This window comes from Podarcis raffonei, chromosome 7, assembly GCF_027172205.1.
Source record: "Podarcis raffonei isolate rPodRaf1 chromosome 7, rPodRaf1.pri, whole genome shotgun sequence".
NCBI classification, from domain to species: domain Eukaryota; kingdom Metazoa; phylum Chordata; class Lepidosauria; order Squamata; family Lacertidae; genus Podarcis; species Podarcis raffonei.
The window spans coordinates 7,606,896-7,632,101 of NC_070608.1; the positions used below are offsets into that span (position 1 = coordinate 7,606,896).

General features: G+C 41.7%; 1 protein-coding gene across 1 annotated transcript; it reads right to left on the minus strand.

Moving 5' to 3' along the window:
* Nucleotides 1–1,908: 1,908 nt before the first annotated feature.
* LOC128417279 (mas-related G-protein coupled receptor member H-like) lies at nucleotides 1,909–15,720 on the minus strand. Its single transcript, XM_053395714.1, has 6 exons — nucleotides 15,659–15,720; nucleotides 14,612–14,742; nucleotides 8,691–8,926; nucleotides 6,144–6,230; nucleotides 5,035–5,072; nucleotides 1,909–3,237 (listed from the first exon to the last, which is right to left on the minus strand). The coding sequence occupies exons 1-6, from the start codon at nucleotides 15,718–15,720 to the stop codon at nucleotides 2,346–2,348; spliced, it is 1,446 nt and encodes a 481-aa protein (XP_053251689.1). The 3' UTR covers nucleotides 1,909–2,345.
* Nucleotides 15,721–25,206: the final 9,486 nt, after the last annotated feature.

The following is a 25,206-nucleotide window of genomic DNA, read 5'->3' on the forward strand; positions in this document are numbered from 1 at the left end:
TCCCCTTGGCCCCCAATATGACTCTGGCTAACTGGTTTGATTGATTAGCCACTTGTTACGTATGATATATGTTCAGAGGCATGTAGGGGAGTGTTCATAGTGGCAAGTCCAGGTGTAGGAATTCCATCGAATTTCATCTGAAATTAACATTCGAAGAAAATGTTGCGGTAGTCCTTTCATGCAAAACATCTAAGCAATATTTTGAGTTTTATACATCAAGTCTTAAAGACGGTGTGGTGTTGTTGATTTTTCTTGTGCAAAGGTTCTTCCTCATTTTGCTGAGAGATTTTCCCTTGAGGAAGCCGCCCTCTCCTTTTTACTGAAGATTCAGTTTCTGCAAGAGCTTGTGTTTTTCAAGAAGTTTCCTTGATATGAAGTTTGTTACATATGTTTCATAATCAGCTTTCACCCACAGGAAGTATCTCACCAGTTAATCTGCTGATTTCTGTGCATAGTTGCCATGACCAAATCTCTTCAAAAACTAGCATTGTGTTGTCCAGAGCATTTGTCTTGTAACTGCATGTGTTTTGGGGTGTGTATCAGAGTGCAGAATCAACAATATGGTTTATCCCCCTCGCAAATAGTAGATACTGTGGTACCTCTGGTTACGAACTTAATTCGTTCCAGAGGTCCGTTCTTAACCTGAAACCATTCTTAACCTGAGGTACCACTTTAGCTAATGGGGCCTACTGCTGCCACTGTGCTGTTGCTGCATGATTTCTGTTCTCATTCTGAGATAAAGTTCTTAACCTGAGGTACTATTTCCAGGTTAGTGGAGTCTGTAACCTTAAGTGTTTGTAACCCGAGGTGTTTGTAAACTAAGTTACCACTGTATTACAATCTGAAATCTCTGGCTGGGTCCTTTATCTGGATAATGGCACTTGTGTTTTTTTTGTGTTATGATAGTGGCCCAGCCACTTGAAATTCTGCTGCTCCTTGCACTGATGTCGCTTAGATATAAGCTAAAAACAGATTTTTCCATAGACTTTTGGAGATAGTGGTTAACACTCAGCAGCCCTGGGGTTGATATACTTACAGCATCATTCTAATCCAAGGCCTGTTGGAATTAGCAAATTTGGAATAGATGGACTTTAGGCTACAGCAACATAGCTCAACGTGGCTCTGCTCCTGGTTCAGCCAGAGGTCCACTGTACTGTAAGATCTAACAAATCTTGCCATATAGGCTGTTAGCGATATGCGGGGTGGCCAGAAAACAGCTTGCTCCAGTGAGTGTTAGGGAGTCATTCATCCACAAACAGAGAGAAGATTCCAGAACAGTCGTATATAAGTAGGAGAGGCACTCTGAGCATAGACAGCTTCAGCTGGAAGTGCCAAAAAAAAGCAGAACTAGACGACTGACCAAACTGCTGCTTCATGACTGCCGATAGATTGTGTCTGCCTCCATCATTGCTTAAAAGAAAGAAGGCCTGAAACTTAAGTATGCCATTACAGCTATTGCTATAATGTTTGTAAATAGTGCTACTGTGAAGTGTTTATGTCCAGTCAAGAAATAATTCACTTGACTGAGTGTTATGGTGTCTGTGTTTCTTCTCAAAGTGTAGTTTCAGTTGCTGACTACTGCTTCTCAGAAACTCTCCTAAATGGATGGAAGCTGCTAACAAGTTGCCTATACATGAGTATACCCACGCAGCAAAAAAGTGATGGACTGTGACCTTCAATAGTGAGTTGTTGTGTGCTGTTCAGTAAGGACTGGAGTCAGATGCAAAGTACAATAAAATCGAAAGATTTATTTAAATTGCAGCTGAGAAATGATTATGATAAAACTCTGTGGTATAAGAATGAAAAGAATACATAAATGAAATGCAAGTGAGCAATGGAGAAGCGAAAAAGAACAATATAAGATACCTGTAATTATTATAATTATTTCATTCTGCATTCAATTAGTATACCACCCTATACCTTTTGATATCAAGGCGGTTCACAGCCACTGCAGTCAGCGTGAGCAAGGGACTGTGGTCATGTCCCACTGCTGTCTAGCTTGAAGTTGTGTGCTTTGTCCAGTCTACTTGTGTACTTTCTGAAAGCCTGAAATGCCAATCAACATTATGGCATGGGGAGGTGGTGGGGAGAAAAGCTTTAGCCCAACCCTTCAAAAAATATAGGGGTGAAGAAGACTACACTCAAGCTAACCTTCTGTCCAAGACCCATCTCCACAGTCTTACTCTATCCACAGCAAATGTTACAATACAAAACTCCTAGTTTAAATTTCCTATGTTGGACATGAGATAGAAAGGCATTAAAAGAAGTCTTTCACACCAAAGACTACCCTCTGTACATTATTGTGCTTATGATAATAAAGATTTGGCCAGTCCTGCCTTAAGGCATTAAGTTGCTATCATAACTGAGTTTTCAGTTTTGGATACTGATTCTTCCTCATCCTTGAAAATCCTCTGGAGTGCAGCTTTCATGGAGACCCTGGACTGGCCCTTTTTCTGTCTCCTCCCAACTAGGAAATAGATCAGCGGGTTGACACTACTATTCAGAGAGGCACACACAAAACCAACTTCCATTAGAATCATATTCTTCTCATTAAAATAGATGGCAGTGTAAATGGCATTTAGTGGGAAAGCAAAGATGAGGAAGAAAAGAAGTGCAAGCAAAATGGTGGTGAGCAGCTTCCCGCGTTGCTTCTGCTCTGATTTGCAGCAGACTTTGAGGGCCAGTATCAGAGTGGAGGTGACCATCAGAGGAGTGCAAATGAGGGCATTTACAATAAGCTGGTACACTAGGTTAGAGTTTGGAAAGCTCTGAGTCAGTAGGAGAGTAAGGTGAATGCCTGAGAGCAGGAAAGAGAGGGCCCATATCAGGGCACAGATAATGGTGGATAAACGTGCCGGACGGTGGCATCGATGCCAAAGTGGGAAGAGGACAGCCACAGACCTGTCGATGCTGATTGCGGTCAGTAGAAACTGGCCCACAGAATATGTGAAGAAAAATAGTTCAAATAATACTCTTCTAATCAAAACAGCAACATGGGATTTCTCATAGAAAGTTACAACAGGCAAAATAATAGTCAGGAGAGCTGCAAGGACACCAAAGTCAGCGATGGAGAGGTTCAGGATGTAGGTGGTGAAAGGATTCCTCTTAATGTGGAAGCCCAGAAGCCGGATGACCATTCCATTCCCCAGGAAGCCAAACATACAAATGATGATGATTATGCTGTCAGCAATGCTTTGGGTTATATCTTTATCACCTATTTCCTCAATATATGTTTTCCTGGAAGAGATAAAAAGATCTCAGTACCTGATATGATGTCTAGGTTCACCTTCATTAACTCTAAAGTCAGCATGTCTCAATCAGTGATCAATCTAAGCAGCAAAGAGATAATACCACTTTCTTCTTATCTAGATCAATACCTGTGTAGCTATGGCAGTACACATTTTCCTGGAATCTTCAGAGTAAACTGTTTGGTAGGTTTTCCATTTTTACAACTATTGAGTAAATATTGACACAAAGTAGGTGAAATGTTGAGGTTCAATAGCAAGTTAGGAAATAGCTAACACTATTCTAGGCTGCATCAACGGAAGTATAGTGGCCAGATTGAGGGAAGTAATAGTACCACTCTATTCTGTCTTGGTCGGACCACACCTGGAATACAGTGGTACCTCGGGTTAAGTACTTAATTCATTCTGGAGGTCCGTTCTTAACCTGAAACTGTTCTTAACCTGAAGCACCACTTTAGCTAATGGGGCCTCCTGCTGCTGCCGCGCCACCAGAGCACAATTTCTGTTCTCATCCTGAAGCAAAGTTCTTAATCTGAAGCACTATGTCTGGGTTAGCGGAGTCTGTAACCTGAAGCGTATGCAACCTGAGGTACCACTGTATTTTGTCCAATTCTGGGCACCCTAATTTAAGAAGGATTTTGACAGGCTGGAACATGTGCAGAGGAGGGCAACCAAGATGATCAAGGGCCAGGAAACCAAGCCTTATGAGGAGTAGTTGAAGGTATGTTTAGCCTGGAAAAGAGAAGACTGAGAGGTGATATGATAGCCATCTTTAAATATCTTAAGGGCTGTGACATGGAAGAGAGTAGGACTCAAACCAATGGCTTCATGTTCAAGGAGATTCTGACTAAACATTCAAAAAAACTTTCTGACAATTAGAGCGGTTCGGCAGTGGAACAGACTCCCTCAGGAGATTATGGACTCCCCTTCATTGGAGGCTTTTAGGCAGAGGTTGGCCATCTGTCATGGATGCTTTACCTGAGATTCCTGCATTGCCGGGGGTTGGACTAGATGACCCTTGGGGTCCTTCCAACTCTCAAATTCTATGAATCTATGATTATGAGTTAGGAAATGATTCTCAGAAAAGGGAAAGTACTTCCCTGTGGTCTTCCCCTCCGTTTTTAGTAACAACGGCCCCAAACATTTTCTTTAATACAGGAAATTTTAAATAAAGGGAAGGGGAGCGAGTCTATTAGTGGTATTTATTCCCCTCCACTTGTTGTGACAAAGGGCTAAACCTTTTTCTTTAACACGGGATTGTTGGATTAAGTTGAGATTGTTGCTATGATGGTTCTGCTAATCACAGAACTGGAGATGGGGGATAGATTTGAATTTCTTTGCATTTTAATTAGAAACTATCTAATTTGAACTTCCTGAACAAAACAACAGCACATTTTTTCTTTGAAATTCACACTTATCTGCATTTTGTGATGCAGTTCTCCAGCCAAGAAATTCCTACAAAAATGCATGTATTATGGGAAATTGCTTGCAAAAGTGTACTCATTATTCAAAACTGCACACAAAATATATTTATTTTAACAAATGTAACTTTCTTCTAAGTTACATTAAAATATTTTTTAAAATACATGCAGAAATGTGAAGAACTGGAAACATGAGAAACTGAGAGAATCCAAAATGGAAATCTCTGTCTATTGTTGTGAAAGCTCTATAAGATATTGTTCCGTATTAATCACTTATGCTTTGTCACACCTACATTCTCAGGTTTACAGTGAAGTGAATGGATACAGTGCTTATACTGAAGATGAAATTATTTTAAAAATGCACTTACCCCACGCCAATGTAAGGGATAGAACAATTTTCTGATATCTAAATAAAATCACAATTACAACCTAGTTACAGAGAGTACTTTAGGTTTAAGAGAATAGATGTTAATAACAACTGACCAAATGAGCAAAGAGGTCAAGGGGAGGGAGGATAATGCAAAAACAATGTAGTTTAATTAATAAAAAATACTTTGCAATTTCACAAATCAAATATCATTTTTCAACAAATAACATTGCTGAACATTGTATAACAGCATGGTGTATGTATGATGCATTTAAGATGATCTTCACAGATTGGAGAACCAACAAATGAATTGGAATAGGTACCAATGTCAGGCAGAAACAACCAACTGCATAAATATAAGTTGGAGAACACCTGACTTGCCAGTAGTACATGTGAAAAGGATCTAGGGGTCTTAGTAGACCAGGCTTCTTCAACCTCGGCCCTCAGATGTTTTTGGCCTACAACTCCCATGATCCCTAGCTAACAGGACCAGTGGTCAGTGATGGTGGGAATTGTAGTCTCAAAACATCTGGAGGGTTGAGTTTGAGGAAGCCTGTAGTAGGCCAAAAGCTTCACGAGTCAACCGTGTGATGTAGCAGCAAAAAAAGCTATTCTAGACTACAGAACTATAGTGTCCCAAACAAGGGAAGTAATAGAACCGCAATATCTTACCTTGGTCAGATCACTGGAGTCCTGTGTCCAGTTCTGGGCACCTGAAGACTGAGAGGAGAGAGAGAGAGGAGAACAGATTACCCTCAGGGACCTTTCCAACTCTAAAACTCTTTGATTCTATGTATCTAGAAATACATATTTCTATTACACATTAGCTTTGCATGCTTACCCCCTTAACCTCATTTGGTTAATAGTTATGACAAGGTTGTTTGTTTGTTTTTACAATGTTTGGTAGTGGAAATAGCTGAAATGAACAGCCAGCCTATCTGTTTTCTCTTTTACAAGCTGCTATACATCTTAAATTCAGTCTCAAGCCTAACTCATGAAAGCATGCAGAGAGAAATTGCCACAGTATCAGCAAACAGGCACCTAAATCAGCATCATGTAAAAGCAAATGGGGAAGCAATTAAAAGGGAGCTTTTGTTTAAGAGTACTTACCTCACAATCACCCATCATGGGATGTAAAATGTTCTGGTCCCCCAAGAAACCCAAGCTAGAGTTATAGCTGGAACAGCTGCTGATGAGCTAGTCAGCAACAAAAGGAAGCAGAAATCAAAAGAGGAAACTGAAGCACCAGAAGATTTTGAACTAGATCTGGATAACAAACTTCATAGGAAGTAGGCGTTAGAGAAGGGGAAAAAAGCAGACACAGAATTCAAACCCATGGAATTGGTAGGTAGATTGTTTTAGTGGCTAATTTGATTAGATAACACTTTGAATTGTGCTTGGAAATATACTGGGAGCCAATGTCAATCCTTTAGGACTGGTGTTATATGGTTCTGGAGGTCACTCCGAGTCACCAGTCTATTTGCTTCATTCTGGATTGGTTGTAGTTTCTGAGTCATCTTCAAAGGTAGCCCCACATAGAGGGCATTGCAATAGTCCAAGTGGGAGATAACCAAAGCATGCACCACTCTGGCAAGACAGTCTGTGGGCAGGTAGGGGCTCAGCCACATAGGGCTGGTAGACAGTTGCCCTGGACACAGAATTGACCTGCGTCTCCATGAACAGGAGAGTGAGCAGGGGGTCCCCGATACCCAGTGCTATTTTTCTAGAAAAAGAGGTACTGGAACACACCATGAACACCTCCCCCATTCTCTTAGAATGGCAATGGCGACCATTTGAGAGGATCGTGTCCTGATGTTGATTTTTCCTTAGGCAAAGGTATTTCCACAGGTGAAACATTTTCCTGACAAGTTTCCTGACCCCTCCTTTACTGAAAATAATAATAATAATAATAATAATAATAATAATAATAATAATAATAATAGTTTAATAATAATTTATTCTTTATACCCCGCCCATCTGGCTGGGTTTCCCCAGCCACTCTGGGTGGCTATTACTATATTTAGTTTCTGCAAGAGTTTGTGTTTTTCAACAACTTTCCTTGATATGACATTTGTTGCACATGCTTCATTATCAGCTTTCAACAGGAAATATCTTACCAATTACTATGCTCATTTCTGCTCACATAGTTGCTGTGATCAAATCTCTTCATTTTGCTGTGAAGGGCATTCTTTTTTTTGTATCTGCATGCCTTTTGGGCATGCATATCAGAGCACAGAATCAACAATATGGTTTATCCCCTCACCCACAAATAGCAGATACTACAATCTGAAATATCTGTCTAGATCTTTAAATTGGATAACGATGCTTATTTTTTGTGATGGTGGCAGCCCAGCTTTCTAATTTCCTCTCACTTGAAATTCTGCTGGCGTTTGACACTCAGCAGCCATAGGTTTGATATACTTACCACACAATTCCAATCAGAGGTCTGTTGGAATTAACAAGTTTGGAATAGTTAGACTCCAAACCTCCAGATATCCCCACAGTGGTTTCATGTAGACGTTAAACAATGTGGGGGATAGGCTTGAGCCTCATGGAACCCCAAATTGTACGGGTCTGAAAAGCGTTTCTCAAGCAACACCCTCTGGGAATGACCATCCAAGTAGGACTGGAACCACCGCAAAGAGGTACTACCCACTCCTAGTTTGGACAGTCACTTCAGAAAGATAACATGGTCAATGGTATCAAAAGCCACTGAGAGGTCAATAAGAATTAACAGGGACATTTTCCCCTTGTCTCTCTCTCTCAACGGGGGTCATCAAACAGGGCAACCAGAGTAGTTTCTGTGCCAAAACCGGGCCTAAACCCCAATTGAAATGGATCCAGAAAATCAGTTTCTTCCCAAAGTGCCTGGATCTGGTCTGTGACCACTCATTCCAGAACGTTGCTCAGAAAAGGGAGATTAGCAACTGGCTGGTAGTTATATATAATAATAATAATAATAATAATAATAATAATAATAATAATAATAATAATAATTTATTTATACCCTGCCCATCTGGCTGAGTTTCCCCAGCCATTTTCGGTGGCTCCCAATCAAGTGTTAAAAACAGTATAGCATTAAATATTAAAAATTTCCCTGAACAGGGCTGCCTTCAGATGTCTTTTAAAGATAGGATAGCTGCTTATTTCCTTCACATCTGAAGGGAGGGTGTTCCACAAGGTGGGCGCCACTACCAAGAAGAACTTCCTTCTGGTTCCCTGTAGTTAGTTAGGTTTTCCAACTCCGGGGAAGGTTTTTTAAGGAGTGATTTTACTACTGCCTCCTTCAAACAGGCAGGGACCACTCCCTCACGTAAAGAGGCATTGATCACCTCCCTTGCCCAGCCAGCTGTTCCCTTCCTGCTGGTTTTTATCAGCCAAGGGGGGCAGGGGTCTAGAGTACAAGTGGTCACGCTGACCAATCCGAAACCTTGTCCACATACTTGAGCCTTACCAACTGAAACTCATTCAACACAAGAGGACTAGACTATGCTCTGGACGCCACATGAAATTCATCTGCTATAACAGCAGAGTCAAAATCTTGGTAGAGGCAAGCAATTTTATCTCCAGAATGCTTTGCAAACAAGTCACCCTCTTCCTTCCCAGTCAAGAAAACAGGTCCAGAGTGTGGCCTGCCATCTGCATTGCACCACTGACATGTTGGGACAGCCCCATGATTGTCATGGAGGCCACGAAGTCCTGAGCTGCCCCAGAGCCAGCTGCCTTGGCTTGGATGTTGAAGTCTCCCAGAACCAGCAGTCTGGAAATCCTCAATGCCACCTCTGAAACCAGCTCTGTCAGCTCAAGCAGGGAGACTGCTGGGCAGCGAGGCGGGCGGTAAACCAGCAGAAGCCCTAATCTGTCCCGATTGTCCAATGCCAGGAACACACACTCTGTATGATAAAGACATACAAACTCTGAAATATAAGAATGTAGTAATGAAATAAAACTGAGCAATAAAGAAATGCATTCCCTAGGCTGGCACAATATGGAAGCTGTTGATGTGTATTTATGCTCATGCCACATTGCAAAAAAGAAAACGTTGGTTTTGCTTCTTGTGTTACTTCCCTTATCTTATATCAGCAGATTTCATATCAGTGTATTATTCAAGGCAACTGCTGTCCTCTTCTTAGAATGCAGTAAGGGGATACCAAGAACTGCTGTAATAGGGAAGTGCTTCAGTTTCTTCGGAAAGTGTTTTTGGCTTGTCATCAACTGGGCCAATAGTTGGTCCTCAGCACCCATTTTTTGTTTCAGGTAAATAAGTTACCAAGAAAGCACCAAGAAGGTGCTTTCCTGGCTTCCTCAGAGGTTACACAGTAGATACTGGTGAATGGGCGCTGGGAGAACGGAGGTTAGCAACTGACATGGAAGAAGGGATCAATGATCTGGGGGTCCCTGTAACAGCCAGGAGACGAGAGTCAGAGACAGGAGAAGCTGAAGGTTTGGAAAGTGAAAAACAGGTGCAGAAGGAGTGAGAGATAGGTGAGGCTGGTGTAGAGTCAAGGCCTTCCACATCTCCTCCTGCTTCCCCCCACCTCTCCTGCTCCACTGTCTCCCAGGACATGAGGGAGGAACAAAAACAGGTTGCATGGAATCTTTTCCTGCCTGTGCACAGCTTGGGTGCGGGAGATGCATAAGAAGAGAGGGTGGGGCTCCTTGGTTGAAGAAACTGCCTCGTCAGGTGTACACCCAGAATTGGCTAAGAGACGTAGGACTGAGGGGCATGTTGCTAAATTGTAAGTGTACTTTTGACAATAAAGAGTTAATTCCTCACTCTGGACATTCTTGACTGACAAATCCACACTTGACCTGAAGCTCACAGGGTAACCTTGGGCCAACCTTTGCTTCTCAGATGAACCTGTCAAACAGGGTTGTTGTGAAGTTCAAATGAGGAGGGGGAAAACCATGTACACCACCTTGAGCTCTTTGGAAAAGAAACAAATAAATGATAAGTAAATAAATCCAGGACTGGGGGACATACTCTCTGTTTAGAAACCTGATAGCAGCTGCATGCTCTGCCTTATTATTATTATTATTATTATTATTATTATTATTATTATTAATCTACTTACCAGATGCCCACCACATCACATTATGAGGAGGCAATGGATTTCCTTCCATGTTGGGATATCTAAAATAAAATAACTGCTATATATTACCAAAATAATTTTAAATGCTGTTACTTTGTTGTCAAAGTGGAAAAGACTGAAAAAGACATTCACTAGAGTTGTGCACAGCCCAATCTATCTGCTCTACGACATTGATCCAGGGGTCACAAATGAGGGTGGCCCACTGGCCCACCCTGCATCTAATGGAGGTCCATCACTCATCCTACACCCAGTACTGAAGTATTGGGGGTTGGGGTTGGACAGGGCACCACCACCCACCCATCGCCACTCTGGATGCAGAGAGGAAGATCAGAAAAGCCCTACTAGATCAGGCTAGTAGCCCATCTCGTCTAACATCCTGTGGCCACCTAGATAACTCTGAAATGCCCAGAAGCAGAAGCTGAGCTCAACAGTACTCTCCAAGATTGTGATTGCACCCACAGCCCTTAGTAAGAGACAAGACACAAAGATTTGGGATTAAATTGGCAACAACCTTATGAAAGTCTCTCTCTTTATTAGTTTTTATTTATTGAATATTTCCTTATGTTACAAAACAAACGGAGAAAAGTGCATGTTGTCTCCACTTTCAATTTATAGAATCTTTTTCACAGTTTGCTTACCTGTAGTGAGAGACACTGTTGTCATAGACATTTTGTGGTTGGAGAGAAAGAGAGGGAAGGGAGAGAGATAATAATGATGGTTAAAATGAAACGAATGTGTAGCTTTTGTCAGATTTTTGTTTCTACCAGGAAGAGTTGAGTTCTATATTTTCTTCTCTCCCTCTCTCTTAAAAAAAAAGAGTCAGTGTGCATGCATGCAGCTTTAATGGCACGTGCCTATGGGAAGAGACTATAGCTCATGGATTACAATGCATGTGTCACAGGCAGTAGGGCTTAATTAAGTTGTGACATCTCCAGTTAAAAGGATAAAGGGGTGTGTGTGGAAGATTTCCTCTCCACGAGATCCTGGAAGATCCTCAGGAATGCCTCTGTCACTCTGAGGAGACAGTGCTGAAGTAAGGGAACAGAAAATCTTACTTGGCATAACACATCTTGATCTGTTTCTAATTCCTTACATATTTTTAACAGACAAACCAACTGTTGATTAGCTGTAGAGTCTTAGCGAGGCAGACCATTAGAATTTCTACTGCAGCATTTCCTTCTCTGGCTTGTAGTGGCTCCCAAGATGTCATGAAGAACCTTCCCAAGCTGGTGACCCAGAATCCTTCCAGCAGAACTACCCATGTACCCCTCTGCCACTCAGCTGTGGTCCCCCGCTTTCTTTTGCAATTGAACTACATCAGCTTGAGACATTCACATCCCTGTGAGAAACTGCTGATCAGCCATCTTTAGACATACAGTATGTGGAGGAGACAGCAAGAAGACACCTGCAAGAAATTTAGGGCTGCATCCATTCCTCTTCATCCGTGTTAAACAGTTTTCCAACATTATGTGAGAGGAAGGATTTTGTTCATTGGTACTCAAGATAGCTAATTTAGGGTGAGATTCTTGACAAAGGCATTATTGAGAATCATGAGTCATCAAGTCTCAGAGGATGAACCAGACAACTACTCTGCAATGTAACTAGGAGAAATCTATTTATTGATTACAGTTATTCTTTGTTTTCATGTTGCCATGCTCAGGCTGGTCAATGGGGTCAGAGATACACAAGAAACCTAAAGATATACATACAATATTACATAAATTGTAAGAAGCAACATAAAGGGGAAAAAAACTCAATGCAAGCCAGTAAGTTGGATGGAGGTCCCTTCTTTCCTGAGTTTTCAAGGTGATGTCCTAAGGCAGCAACATCAGTGGGTACTAGAGGAAAGGAGGATGGGCTCTGTCTTTGTTTTGGATTCTTCTCTGTCCTTTGATCTTGATATTTAGTCAGTCATATTCCTTTTCCTTGCACAGTAAGGCAAAAAACATTCCATTCTTTTCCAGTTACAATTCTGTTTACAGTCTCTCTGCTCATTGCCTACAGGGTGATCTTCTGCTTTATGAATTTCCTTGGTGCGCCAGTCTATTCATTCTGTTATTCCTTGGTACTCCAGCTGTCATTCACTTATCCCATCATTCACATATATGGATCCCCGACCCCCTCAATTCTATTCACAGGATTTCCATGCTTTGCCACCAACCAGCAGAAATGTCTCATACTGTACTTAACTGTAAGGTCCCCCATCCTCACTCACTCATTCCTTGTTTCTCAGTATGTTCCTGGAAATTACCTTTTCCCTTCCATCTCTAAAAACCTCAGCTGACCACAGTTCTCCTGCTTCAAAAAACAACTCTGCTCATTCTCCCTTGATGCCTGCTAAATGTGGCACACACTATCTCAATATCTATTGTGGTGGAAAGCTTTTGGAAGCTGCATTCCAGTAGCAAGCATCCACACACACATATACAAAAACAAAAAACACACCAGATTTCTATGACTCACTTGCAGTAAATTGGGCAATCACACAAAGTAGATTGAAAACACATTATCCTCCCCCACCCCCGATAATTCTGGGGACTTTAGTTTATTAAGGGAACTAGAAAATGTAGCTCTGTGAGTGGTAAATTAAGTTCTCAGAATACTTGGAGGGGCATAATGTGCTTTCAATGTGGTTTCAGTGTATGGTGTGTACCGAGCCACAGAGACATTGCTATTGGACCTAGAAATGGAGACCTTCTATATATCCCTGGGTTCATAGACTCATAGAACTGTAAAGTTGGAAGGTACCCCAAAGGTCATCTAGTCGAGCAGGAATCTCAACTAAAGCATGCATGACAGATCACCTTCCAACCTCTGCTTAAAAGCCTCCAATGAAGGGGAGTCCATAATCTCCTGAAGGAGTCTGTTCCACTGTCATACAGCTCTTAGTGTCAGAAAGTTATTTCTGATGTTAAGTCATAATCCCCTTTCTTCCAACTTGGTTTTTCCAGATGTGGAATTGAATAATAGGTTAATGACTCTCTTAGACCTAATTTTGGGAGGGGTCAAATTAATTTTGACAAAACTAGTGAATTCTTTTTAGAAGTCTTTTTGGGAAGGTTTTTGCATTCGTTGAGGATGCCTCTGAATAGCTGTTTCTGGGAACCTCAAGTGAGGAGAGTGCTATTAATCTCTTTAATCACAGAGAACCAGAACTTTTGTACTTTCCCACAATCCCACCCCATGTCTGTAAGCAGCCATGAGCTGGCATCCCCACCATGACGGTTGATATTGCTGTTTATAGAGGAATGCTTGAAACCAATAAGCATTAGATTGGGAAAGTGGGAATAATATTAATTGATTATATAAACTTCATCCACTGGAGAAGCAAAGGTACAGAGAAGAGGAGTGTAAGGAAGATGGCTATGCTGGTTCACAATGAGAAGCTATTTTTTTTACCAACCCCAGGGATAGAAGTGAGGCCTGCCTATAAAAATCCATTGGGAAATCTAAGATTTCACACAGTAGGAATCCTGCTAAGATGCCACTCATAGGTGGTCAAATCATAACTTTGCTCTCTGTTCTGGATTTCTTGTCTTCTGTACAGTCTCCCACATCCTTAAACACCCTTGAGATTGCAGCTCTCATGGATACCCTGGAAGGACTCTTCCGTCCTCTCCTTCCAACTAAAAAATAAATGATTGGGTTGATGCTGCTGTTTACAGAAGAACACCCAAAGCCGATGAGCATGAGACTGTGAAGGTGGGGGAAATAATAGCAATAGATTACATAAACTGCATTCAGTGGGAAAGCAAAGATGAGAAAGAAAAGGAGGGCAAGCAAGATAGCTGTGATGAGTTTTCCTTGCTGGCATTGTTGTGCTTTACAGCAGACTTTGATGAACAGGATCAGAGAAGAGATGAACATCAGAGGCGTACAAAGCAGAGCATTTACAAGCAGCTGGTAGTGTAAAAGGGACGCCCCAAATCTGCCAGTCATGCGGAGAGCGAAATGGATTGCAGAAAGCAGGAAGGAGAAGATCCATATTATAGCGCATATGATGGCGGATGAGTTTGGTCCCCGGTCAAATCGATGCCAAAGTGGGAAGAGGACAACTACACACCTTCCCACAAAGTGGGAAGAGGACAACGCTGATAGCTGCCAGTAGATACTGGCTGGTAGAATATGTGAAGCAAAAGAGTTCAAAAAATAATAGAAAAACGCTGTTGAGAATGCGAGATTCACTCGTCACACAAAGGGCAGTAGCAAATGCAGCAGTACTGATTAGAGATAAAAGGACAGCGAAGTCAGCAATGGAAAGGTTCAGAACATAGGTGGTGAAAAGATTCCTGTTAATTTTGAAGCCAAGAAGCCAGATGACATACCCATTACCCAAAAGCCCAAAAATGCAAATAATGGCAATGAAGCTGTTGATTAAATACTTTGCTAATTTGGAGAAGACCAGATCATTTGATGCTACAAACTCGGCAAAAACAATGCTGGAGGCAGCAGTTGTGCTATTATTTAAATTTCTAAATATGATACTCTCATTTGAGTTAAGATAATCAGGTATGTCTCCAGAACCACTGTAAGCTTCTGTTATTGCTTGACCATCTGGTTGCTTGACAATACCATTTACATCAATTTTAACTTCGGTAATCCTTTCATGCCAATACCTGCAAAAAGAATGAGATCAAGAGTAATCATTATTCTGCAGTCAATCAAATGATCTACACAAGGGGTACACAAATCACACTACCTACAACCCTGACTCCTCATTTGTCAAAGTCACATTGATTTGGGTGCGAATGGGACTGGGAGCAACTTCCACTGAGTGAGTCTCTTACCTGATTCCCAACATTTCTTTCAAAAACTCCCAAGTCAATGGTGGCCATATCCACACCATGCCTTTACATTGTTATGATAAACATTGATGGCCGCCCAAAGAATCCTGGGAGTTGCAGTTTGTTAAAGGCACTGAGAGTGCTTGGGAGAGCCCTATTCCCACCACAGCGCTACAATTCCGAGAGTTCCATGTGCAAAGAGATTGAGCGTTAATCCACCCTAGGATTAAAGGAGGACTGGGAGAACCATGCATGGCACCATGAGCTCATAATAATAATAATTTATTTAATTTATATACCACCCTATATCCAGGGGTCTCAGGGCAGTTCACAGAATAAAATCAAGATATAAAACCACAAAATACATAATCAAAATAAAAACAACAACCCAATAGCCCCCCCCCAAAAAAACACATTTTAAAAGGGCATAGGATGTAAATCGGATCAACCAAAGGCCTGGTTAAAAAGGAATGTTTTTGCCTGACGCCTAAAGGTGTATAATGAAGATGCCAGGCAAACTTCCCTGGGGGGAGCATTGCACAGATGGGGAGCCACTACAGAGAAGGCCCTGCTCTTGTGTTGCCCGTTCTCTTTAGAGAAAAAGGTGTGAGATAAATGTGATAAATAAACAAAAAACTATAAAATAAATCTGGAGGGTGGAATTCTGAAGGTCACATCCTCTTTTTAGTAACCTGACAGAGGCCACATTCTCTGCCTTATTATTTTTATTATTATTGTATATACTTACCAGATGTCCGTCACATCCAGTTCCCTTGTGATGTTAAAATGATGTATAGAATTTCCTTCCATGGTGGGATACCTAAATAAAATGACTACTATAAACTATGAGAATGGTTTCAAGTGTTGTAAATCAAAGTTATGACTTTATTAAAAAGTAGAAGAGATTGGAAGATGTTCACTAGAGCTGTGCACAACCATCTGCCCCATGACATTGATCCAGGGGTTCCTGAATCAGGGCAGACCATGCTGGTTCAACCTGAAGATCAACTGCCCCACCCTGGACCCAATTCTGAAGTTTGGAGAAGGAGTTGGACACCACACTGGATGCAGAGAGGGACACCAGAAAAGTCCAGCTGGATCACACAAGTGGCCCATCTAGTGCAGCATCATGTTCTCACAGTGGACAGCTAGATGCCTCTGGAATACCCAGACGGAGAAGCTGAGCCCAACAGCACCCTCTCAGATTGTGACTGCACCCACACAAGACACAAAGAACTGGGATTAAAATGACAACAGCCTTATTAAAGTCTATTTGAAGGGTCTGCAAAGGACTAGAATTACGAAAGCTTCAAAGCAGTGCAGGCTCCTATAAATCTGAAACAGTGTATAGCTCAGTCCTTGGATTTGTGGGTGAGCTCCCTTGGTTCGTGGCCTCAGAGTAGTTAACTCTCTAGCCAAGCTGTTGCTGTCTAGGGAGAAATCTAGGGACGTGGGTGGTGCTGTGGGTTAAACCACAGAGCCTAGGACTTGCCAATCAGAAGGTCGGCGGTTTGAATCCCTGCGACGGGGTGAGCTCCCGTTGCTTGGTCCCTGCTCCTGCCAACCTAGCAGTTCGAAAGCACATCAAAGTGCAAGTAGATAAATAGGTACTGCTCCAGCGGGAAGGTAAACAGTGTTTCTGTACGCTGCACTTTTTCGACAGAAGCGGTTTAGTCATGCTGGCCACATGACCCTGAAGCTGTACGCCTGCTCCCTCGGCCAATAAAGCAAGATGAGTGCCGCAACCCCAGAGTCAGCCATGACTGGACCTAATGGTCAGGGGTCCCTTTACCTTTACTTAGGGAGAAATCTACTCTGTCACATTTAGCAGGGAGAAAATTTTTCCTCTCAACTTTATTTATTACATTTTTATCTGATGATTATATATTTTGTTAACTTTGGGGGGAAATTAGCTCATTTGTGCTATTATTTTGATATCCAATGACAAAACTATTGTTTAAATCTGGATAACCAGATAAGTCTCTAGAACCATCATAACAGCTGAAGTTCTGAAACAATCTTGTGGGTCTAAATGATGTCAAAGAGATGTGTTTGAGTTGTATTCAGCTAATGTTCACCCAGACTAAGCCTATTGAAATCAATGGCCATTATTAATTTAGATCCATTAATTTCAATGGGTTTCAATGGAATTTAGGAAACTTAGAGAACATTTTTATTTCATTTATTACAAAATAATTTGAGGCTTTGTTTTGTTTTTTTACTCTCAAGCAGTACATATATTTTATGAAATAAGTATATAATTTTAGGAGACTTTAATTAGGCATCCGATTTTGATACAGAATAAAACTTCCCTGTCACCTGTCCTTGGAGCTTATTCACTTGCAAGTGATATGTGGTTTTCATCTAAGCAAGTTTTACCGTTATTGAAAGATACATACACACAGCTGTACACATGTATTACAAGAATAAAATTATATCAGCATATACTAAAGAATCAGGAGGCATATCTTGTTTAGTAAAGGTTAAAAGTAGCAGTGGTGCCCTCTCAGCCTAGGATCCCATATGCTCCAGCTCTTTGCCCTGGTAGACCAGGTCTAAAAGAATCTTCTTTGGTGATCACTTGTAGCCGAGTAAGATTGTTTTCCATAAACACAGCCTAAAAGGATCACCCCAGTCTTTGACCTGTTATACTTCTAACAGAAGACTCTGGGGATTCAAGCTGGCTGAAAAACACATACCTCCCCTGCCACTCAGATATGGTTGCCCTCCTGCTTTTGCGAACGAGCTACATCAACTTGAGAAATTCACATACCTGGGAGAAACTGCTGATCAGCAATCTTTAGACAGATACTTGGGAGGCAGCAGCAAGAGGTATAATATTCTGTGCTGGAAGATGTGCAGAAATAAATGCAACTACAAAGAAAAGAAAAGAACTGACATGTCATCAAAGTTCCCTGGAAACTGTTTAGAGCTCCACCCCTTCCTCTTAATTTGTGCTCAGTTTGCAAACATCATATGGCAAGAAGAATTTTGCTCGTCAGTTATCAAGATAGCTAGTTTAGGAGGAAATTTATGACTCGAAGGTCCTAGAAAGACATTACTGAGGAATGTGGGTCAGAAAGTCACAGAGAAGGAAGAACCAGGGGATTGGTTTGTGATTGGTTTGTTTTGCTTTGGCTCTATTATGTATTTTTATTTTGTGAACCACCCTGAGGTCTTTGGATGAAGGGCAGTATACAAATTTAATAAATAACAAATAGTAATAATAATAGCTCTGTCATGTAATTGGGAGAAATATCTTTATTTATTACTGAGAGTTACGCCTTGCCCTTATTTTACCATGCTCAAACTAGTTAACAGGGTCACACAAAAACTTATGTCAAATTTAGAAAGCCTCATAATTGTGGGGACTGTAGATTGTTAGGATGCTGAGATCTGCAACTCATAGAAAACGCCCCATAATTCTTGAGGTTCTTGCGGGGGCGGATAATGTAATTTCAGTGTATGGTGTATACAGAATCTCACAGACATAGCAGCTCAGTCTGTGGGATGATTGATTGAAAGGTGTCAGATCTCATAGATGATGGCAGCTGATGGAACCTCAGCTGCCCCAAAATGGAAAAGCTTGCAGGGTTTGTGATTTTCACTTTGGTATGAAAATATGTGCAGTTTAGCATTAGCCAAAGAAACACGTTACATTATTTTAAATATCTCTTGAAAGCCTGAGCTCAGTCTGAGCTTTGACCTACCTGACCTTCTCCCTGCAGCTGTTGGCTACACATCTACATTATACTCTTCCTTTCTGATTTTCTTTTTCTTCCATTTCGTATACCCTTCTTACACCTCAGCTTATCTGTAATGATACTTTCCACCTTCATTTCTGAGTGCATGCCAACTACACTCAGCTTTCCCATGCTTTTGTATCATTAAACCAAACAGGTTATTGTGGAGGTAATGCTCCGCTTTGCGAAGGCAAACCTCACACCAGACAAAAACAGTATGTGAAGGAGCGTTGCGCCTGCTTTCCCTGATCTTTTGCCTTCTTGGCTAGAAAACAGGGTTTCCCCCCTGACCGTTTGTCCTCTCACAAATCACAGATTTGTTTACTAGACATAACGCTTGGCTGGATCATTACCGGGGATGCAGACATAATCAAGTATCAGGGAACATAAAGATAAAGGTAAAGGGACCCCTGACCATTAGGTCCAGTCGTGGCCGACTCTGAGGTTGCGGCGCTCATCTCGCTTTATTGGCCAAGGGAGCCGGCATACAGCTTCCAGGTCATGTGGCCAGCATGACTAAGTCGCTTCTGGAGAACCAGAGCAGCACACGGAAACACCGTTTACCTTCCCGCCGGAGCGGTATCTACTTATCTACTTGCACTTTTGACGTGCTTTTGAACTGCTAGGTTGGCAGGAGCAGGGACCGAGCAACGGGAGCTCACCCCGTCACAGGGATTCGAACCGCTGACCTCCTGATCGGCAAGTCCTAGGCTCTGTGGTTTAACCCACAGCGCCACCCGCTTCCCTTGCTGGAAATGTACTTAGATGGAAATACATCATGTTCAGGGTGGTTTCACTACTGTTTCCAATTGTTGACTTCTGCTAATAAAAGGAGCCGCTACAGAGCTAGCTGGCAGCTTGTTTGGAGCATGCTTGCCAGCGTGCTTCTGCACAGCTCCCCTGCATCCAACCTCCTGTTGTCTTACTTCTAAGTTTCCCAGTGCTTCCACTTCATCACTCAGTTCCTATCTGTTGATGAGGACCAGATCCCCTTTGTTGCTTCTTACCCCTTCTGGGCATTCATATTGTCAGTGAGGCAATGGAGGGATCTGTTGGACCATACATTATGGGCAGAGTTTGAGTTCTGACAGATATCTGGGTAGTTGAAGTCTCCCATCACTAGCATATCTCCCCTGGACTGAGTGATCTTCACTGAGACACCACACCTGCGTCACTGTTCCAGAACATGCCAATCTTCATCTTTCCCAGTGCATGAAAGTGTGGGTAGGCAGGCATCAAGTACAAATCCCCACTCTGCCATGAAGCTCACTGTATGACACTGTGGTAATTGTCAAGGAGGTGGTCGCTTTCCCGAGTCCTCCGTCCAAGCTTCTAATAACTCACACTTAGGCACCAAATGGGTTATCAGGCTTTATTGACATCTCCTTTGGCACCAGCTACAGACATCAAATTGCAGTCTAATCTACAACGTGTTCTCTCCCCCTTTTCAGCTGGTTAATTCAAAGATTTATAGGGCTGAGGAATGCTGACAGCCCCATCACCTGCTCCCACCTGGGGGACTCATTGTTAACACCTGCCTGAGGGACCCCACCCAGAAATACTTGCTTACAGAATCACTCCTTCATGACAGTAATCACTATACTGGGCAACCAATACACGCTGCCTGAAATCATCTGGCTGTTTACTTGAGAGTAAGTTGCAACAAGCTTCTCCCTGAATTGAACAGGGAAACAAATCACAGACTTAATATTACAACCAATCACTCAGTAGTTTGTGGTCTTCCTTTATATTCTTTTACAGGCTTGAGAAAGTACCGCTGAACAAAAATCTAAGTTTGTGAACACCAGTGATGAGATATGACTGAGATGTGGTTATTAACACAGTTCTATGCATTTAACTGAGAAATGAGCACAGGACTGGAATCTCCTAGGGGACACACACACACTATGGGTTTCTGTAAACTATTTAGATGTTGCTACAGACTTTTATGTTTTTATGTTTCGTAAGTCACTGGAAATTAAGATGTATGTAAATTAATAAATTATTATAATAATTTAATTGCATGTATATAATGGTTCAAAATCCCTTTCAATACACATGCTCTAAAAGGTGTGTTCCATTGTGTCTTTTTTCCTGACAAAAACCATATTCTTTCTGCTAAAGAATTTGGAGTGAAATGTGAGGCTTTCATGTAGTTCATTCCACTTTGCAAAGAATCTGTTTTCTACACAATTAAGCAAATCTTACCCACCTCACAGCCTGCTGAAGAAGCAATCTGGTTGTGTGTGTGTGTGTGTGTGATATAAAACACATTTAATCTGTCATTCAATCCAGGTGGCTCTTAACTATACCAGAAATGATACAGAAAACCTCATAGTAGATTAATTTGAAATAATAAAATAGCAAGAACAGAGAAAACAAACACCAAGAAATAAAAGCAGTTCTCATCAACACTTGGAAAAAAAAGGAAACTGGGGAGGGCCATCTCTGTGTTTCTCTAGGCATATAGAACCAATGGGAGACTTACAGCAGGTGAAATGCATTTATTTGAATAAAAAGCCAAAAGGAAACTACAGCAATATAACAAGAGGTAGAAAAATGAAGCTTTATCATTCATTCTTTTGAAAGCTTCATTTCTGGGTTAAGACCTGGAGTTCTAGCTCGTCTCTGCGAGAGGCAGTACGGACGCCCGTATGGATGGTGCGTGAGAGCGGCAGCCCATACGGACTGTGTGCGCCCTCGGCCGCTCTACAGCTGGGGGAGGCAGGGGCCATCTTGTCACACACCCCCAGAGTGGCACCCGGGGCAGACTGCCCCCTCCGCCCCCCACTTCGTACGCCCCTGGCTGTATACGCAAATTCAGATGTCACTATTTCAAATAAAAGAAAGAAAGTAAATGGGAAAGCGAAGATGAGGAAGAAGAGCTCAGGAAAGAGGACTCTTAAAACCTTTCCCCGCTTCCTCTGTTGTGATCCAGAGCAAAGTTTTATCAACAGGGTCAGAGAGGAGATGGTAATGAGTGGGAGTCAAATAATGGCAGTAATCCAAAACAGATAAAAAGCAGAAAGGTTTTCAGCAAATGCAATATCAACAGTAGAGGGAATGACACTGAGCAGGAAAGAAAGGCTCCATATTATGGCACCAAAATGGCGGACAAGCATGGAGGCTGGTGGAATCAATACCAAACTGGGAAGAGGACAGAAACACACCTTTCAGTGCTGATGGCTGTCAACAGAAATGGACCAGTGATGTACATGAGGAAAAAGTAAGAGGAAAGGAACCCTTGCAACAAATCAGAAGAGAAAAGTATATCCGCAAAGAAAAATACCAGGTCCATTACTGAAAAATAAAGTATATAAGGACGCCAAGGTCAGCCACAGCCAAATTCAGGATGAAGATGGTGAAACAATTCCTTTTCATGCCAAAGCTGAGAAGCCAGATGACAGTTACACCCCCCGTAAGTCCAAAAATGCTAATAACTTAAATAAAGGCAGGGTTAATAAGGTCTATGATATTCCATAATTAATATGTTCATAGTTTGGGAGCCCAGTTGCATTGTCTCCTTATCTTCCCCTACAGCATCCAAATGGGACAAGGATTGCGAGCTATAATTGCTCCTCATGTTCAATCTCTGCTTTTGAGCTGCTTCTTGTACGAATCCTCCTCCTATCAGAAAAGAGACAAAAGGGAAGTCGGTTCCCATTAAATAAAACTCAACCATATTACATTTATGTATAGATTTCCCATCCCTCTGATCCATCCCAGTAGCTGGAGTTGGTGGAACAAAGTCGTCGGTGGAACAAAGATTTGTTGAGCAACCAGAAAGTGTGACATTCAAGAGTTTAATTAATTTGCTCTACTTTGAAATCCTGAGTAACAAACCATAAGCAGTTTAGGGGGCAAGAGGGAAAGAGGGGGAAACTGCCAGCAGCAGGTGGTTTAAAAGTTTAAACCACACAGAGAAAGCAAGAACAGAGGAGCAGCACCACATAGTGGTAGGAGGGGAAATGAGGCAGAAGAGGAACCCCTGGAGGATCATGACACAAAAAAGCAGGGCTATCAGGAGCTATGCTGTGTCTCCGGAGCTACAAAATTGATTCCATGCCTTCACCTCAGAGGAAGGAAGGAAGTGTTGCTGGACCACCTTTGAGATTTACAGTTGGAGATCATAAAATCTTCTTCAACATTCTCTTTTGATGAACCCCCAAAGTGGAACTTGTAAGGTTCTCCATCCCTACTCTCACGTCTTGCTTCTTTGTTGTGCTTTGTCATCCATCTGAGTCAATGGAGGAGGACACCTTTGGAGGTGAGATCAAGCAGTTGGACAGTTGTAGCTTCTTTTTATGTTCCTGCCAATTATCTCTTCCCTTCCACCTCTATCAACTTCACCTCACCAAAGTTTTCCAGCTGTAAAAATCAATCTGAATATATACTGTGGTGGAAAACGTTTGCAGGGTTCATTTCAAGAGCAGGAGCACGCACACAGACAGACACACACACACACACACACACACACACACACAATAAATCAGGCAATCAAATCAGGTAATCCTTTATCATCCCTCTGGTTGTCAGTGGCTGGAAATCTAAAGCAGGGAAACTGCTGTTGCCCAGGTTCTGCTTGCAGGCTATTCATAGGCATTTGATTGGCTATAATTAGAAAAGGATGCTGCACCACATGGGGTAATGGCTTGGTCCTAGAGTTCTTATGTGTGTTTGAAGAGCTCTGAGCATTTAAGACATCTTTGCATGTCTATCAAATAATAAGCTACACACTCCTGCCACAAATGTACTTTTGAAACATAAATGGACTTTCAAAGCACCTTGTCTTCTCAAATCCCAGATAAGGCTAGACTCTTCGCTACCATTTTCACTGGATCTTTGAAGAGAAAGAAAAGTGTGGCAGATATTCTAGAACAATCTAAAGATTAACTATATATTTTCTGAGATTCAGGAAGGAGCGAATACATTATTTACAACCACTTTTTGGAGGTGGTCTGAAGGCTGGCCACTTTGCTTCACTTTGCTAGAGGTCCTGGAAACATAGCTGAAAACCTAGTCTTCTGGTAAATAAATATTTTTGGCCTATTTACTTTTTTAAAATATTTTTTTTCCTTCCAGTAGCATCTTAGAGACCAAGTTTGTTATTGGTATGAGCTTTTGTGTGCATGCACACTTCTTCAGATACACTGAAACAGAAGTCACCAGACCCTTATATATAGTGAGAGGGTGGGGAGGGGTGATTATCAGAAGGGTGGTGGGAATGGGTGATTATCTGATAGGTGTGGTAAACCTGTTGACAACTGTTAACGACTGCAATTGGTCTTACAGGAAAAAGCAAGGGGTGAGATGGCTCAAAATGGCTTTATCATGTATAATGAGATAAGAATCAAATGTCTCTATTCAGACATCCTTTTTTAAAGGACTCAAAGAACCAGGGAAGAAGGATTAGATGCTTCTGGAAGTTAAGAGTCAATCCAAGGACACCATTATTGGCAGCTTCGTTGTATACATGTAAAGAATGTTTTATAGACATTTAATTTTAGAAGACTTTAATTAGGTACCAAACGTTGATCCAGACGTGCCAAAATATATATATATATATATATATATATATATATATATATATATCCCTATCACGTTTTTATTGGTCCTTGGAGCTTGTTCAATATCAAGCTTTGAGGTTATCATACAAACAAGTTTGACACAGAAGCTCCTGCAAAGTGCCCCCAAACAATTCACTTCTGCTTGTTTCATTGTCCACTAGTTCCTCTTTCCCCATTCTCACCACAGCCCTGTTGCACCACTTCCTATTCTGTTACAGTCAGCACTTCATTGTTAAGGGTGAAACAGAAAAGTGTGAAACAGGAAAGCAGACATCACAGAGTCATTCAAGAGAAATGAATGGTGATGTTACGATGACTCATGTGGACAATTTGGTTGTGTATTTTCATTATTGATTGTTTCTGACTACTTTTGTTATACCTGTAATTACATACCATATTTTGTGCTCTATAAGACTCACTTTTTCCCTTCTAAAAAGTAAGGGGAAATGTGTGTGCGTCTTATGGAGCAAATGCAGGCTGCCCAGCTATCACAGACGCCAGAACAGCAAGAGGGATTGCTGCTTTTACTGCGCAGCAATCCCTCTTGCTGTTCTGGCTTCTGAGATTCAGAATATTTGTTTTATTGTTTTCCTCCTCCAAAAACTAGGTGTGTCTTGTGGTCTGGTGCGTCTTATAGAGCGAAAAATACGGTATTTTTCTTCAGGTGGTAAGCTGCCTTGAGCATGATTTCAACTATGGAAAGCCAGCATTGAAATAGCATTATGTATGTATGTATGTATGTATGTGTGTATTTTTAAGAGTTTGGGATGTTAGGCTATGCTCCAGATCCCTCTAATCCCTGGATCTAGCAAGTGTTACAAGTTAATAAAGGCAGTGGGCAAATTTTGTAGGCAATGATGTTACCTAGAAGTAAAGCAGCAAGCTGGAAAGAGAGAGTCAGAGTACTGTTTGAGAGCAATATTTGACTCCAAGGTTGTGGTTGTGGGGAAAACAAGACCCTTTTGTGGGGCTAATGCTGTGATTCC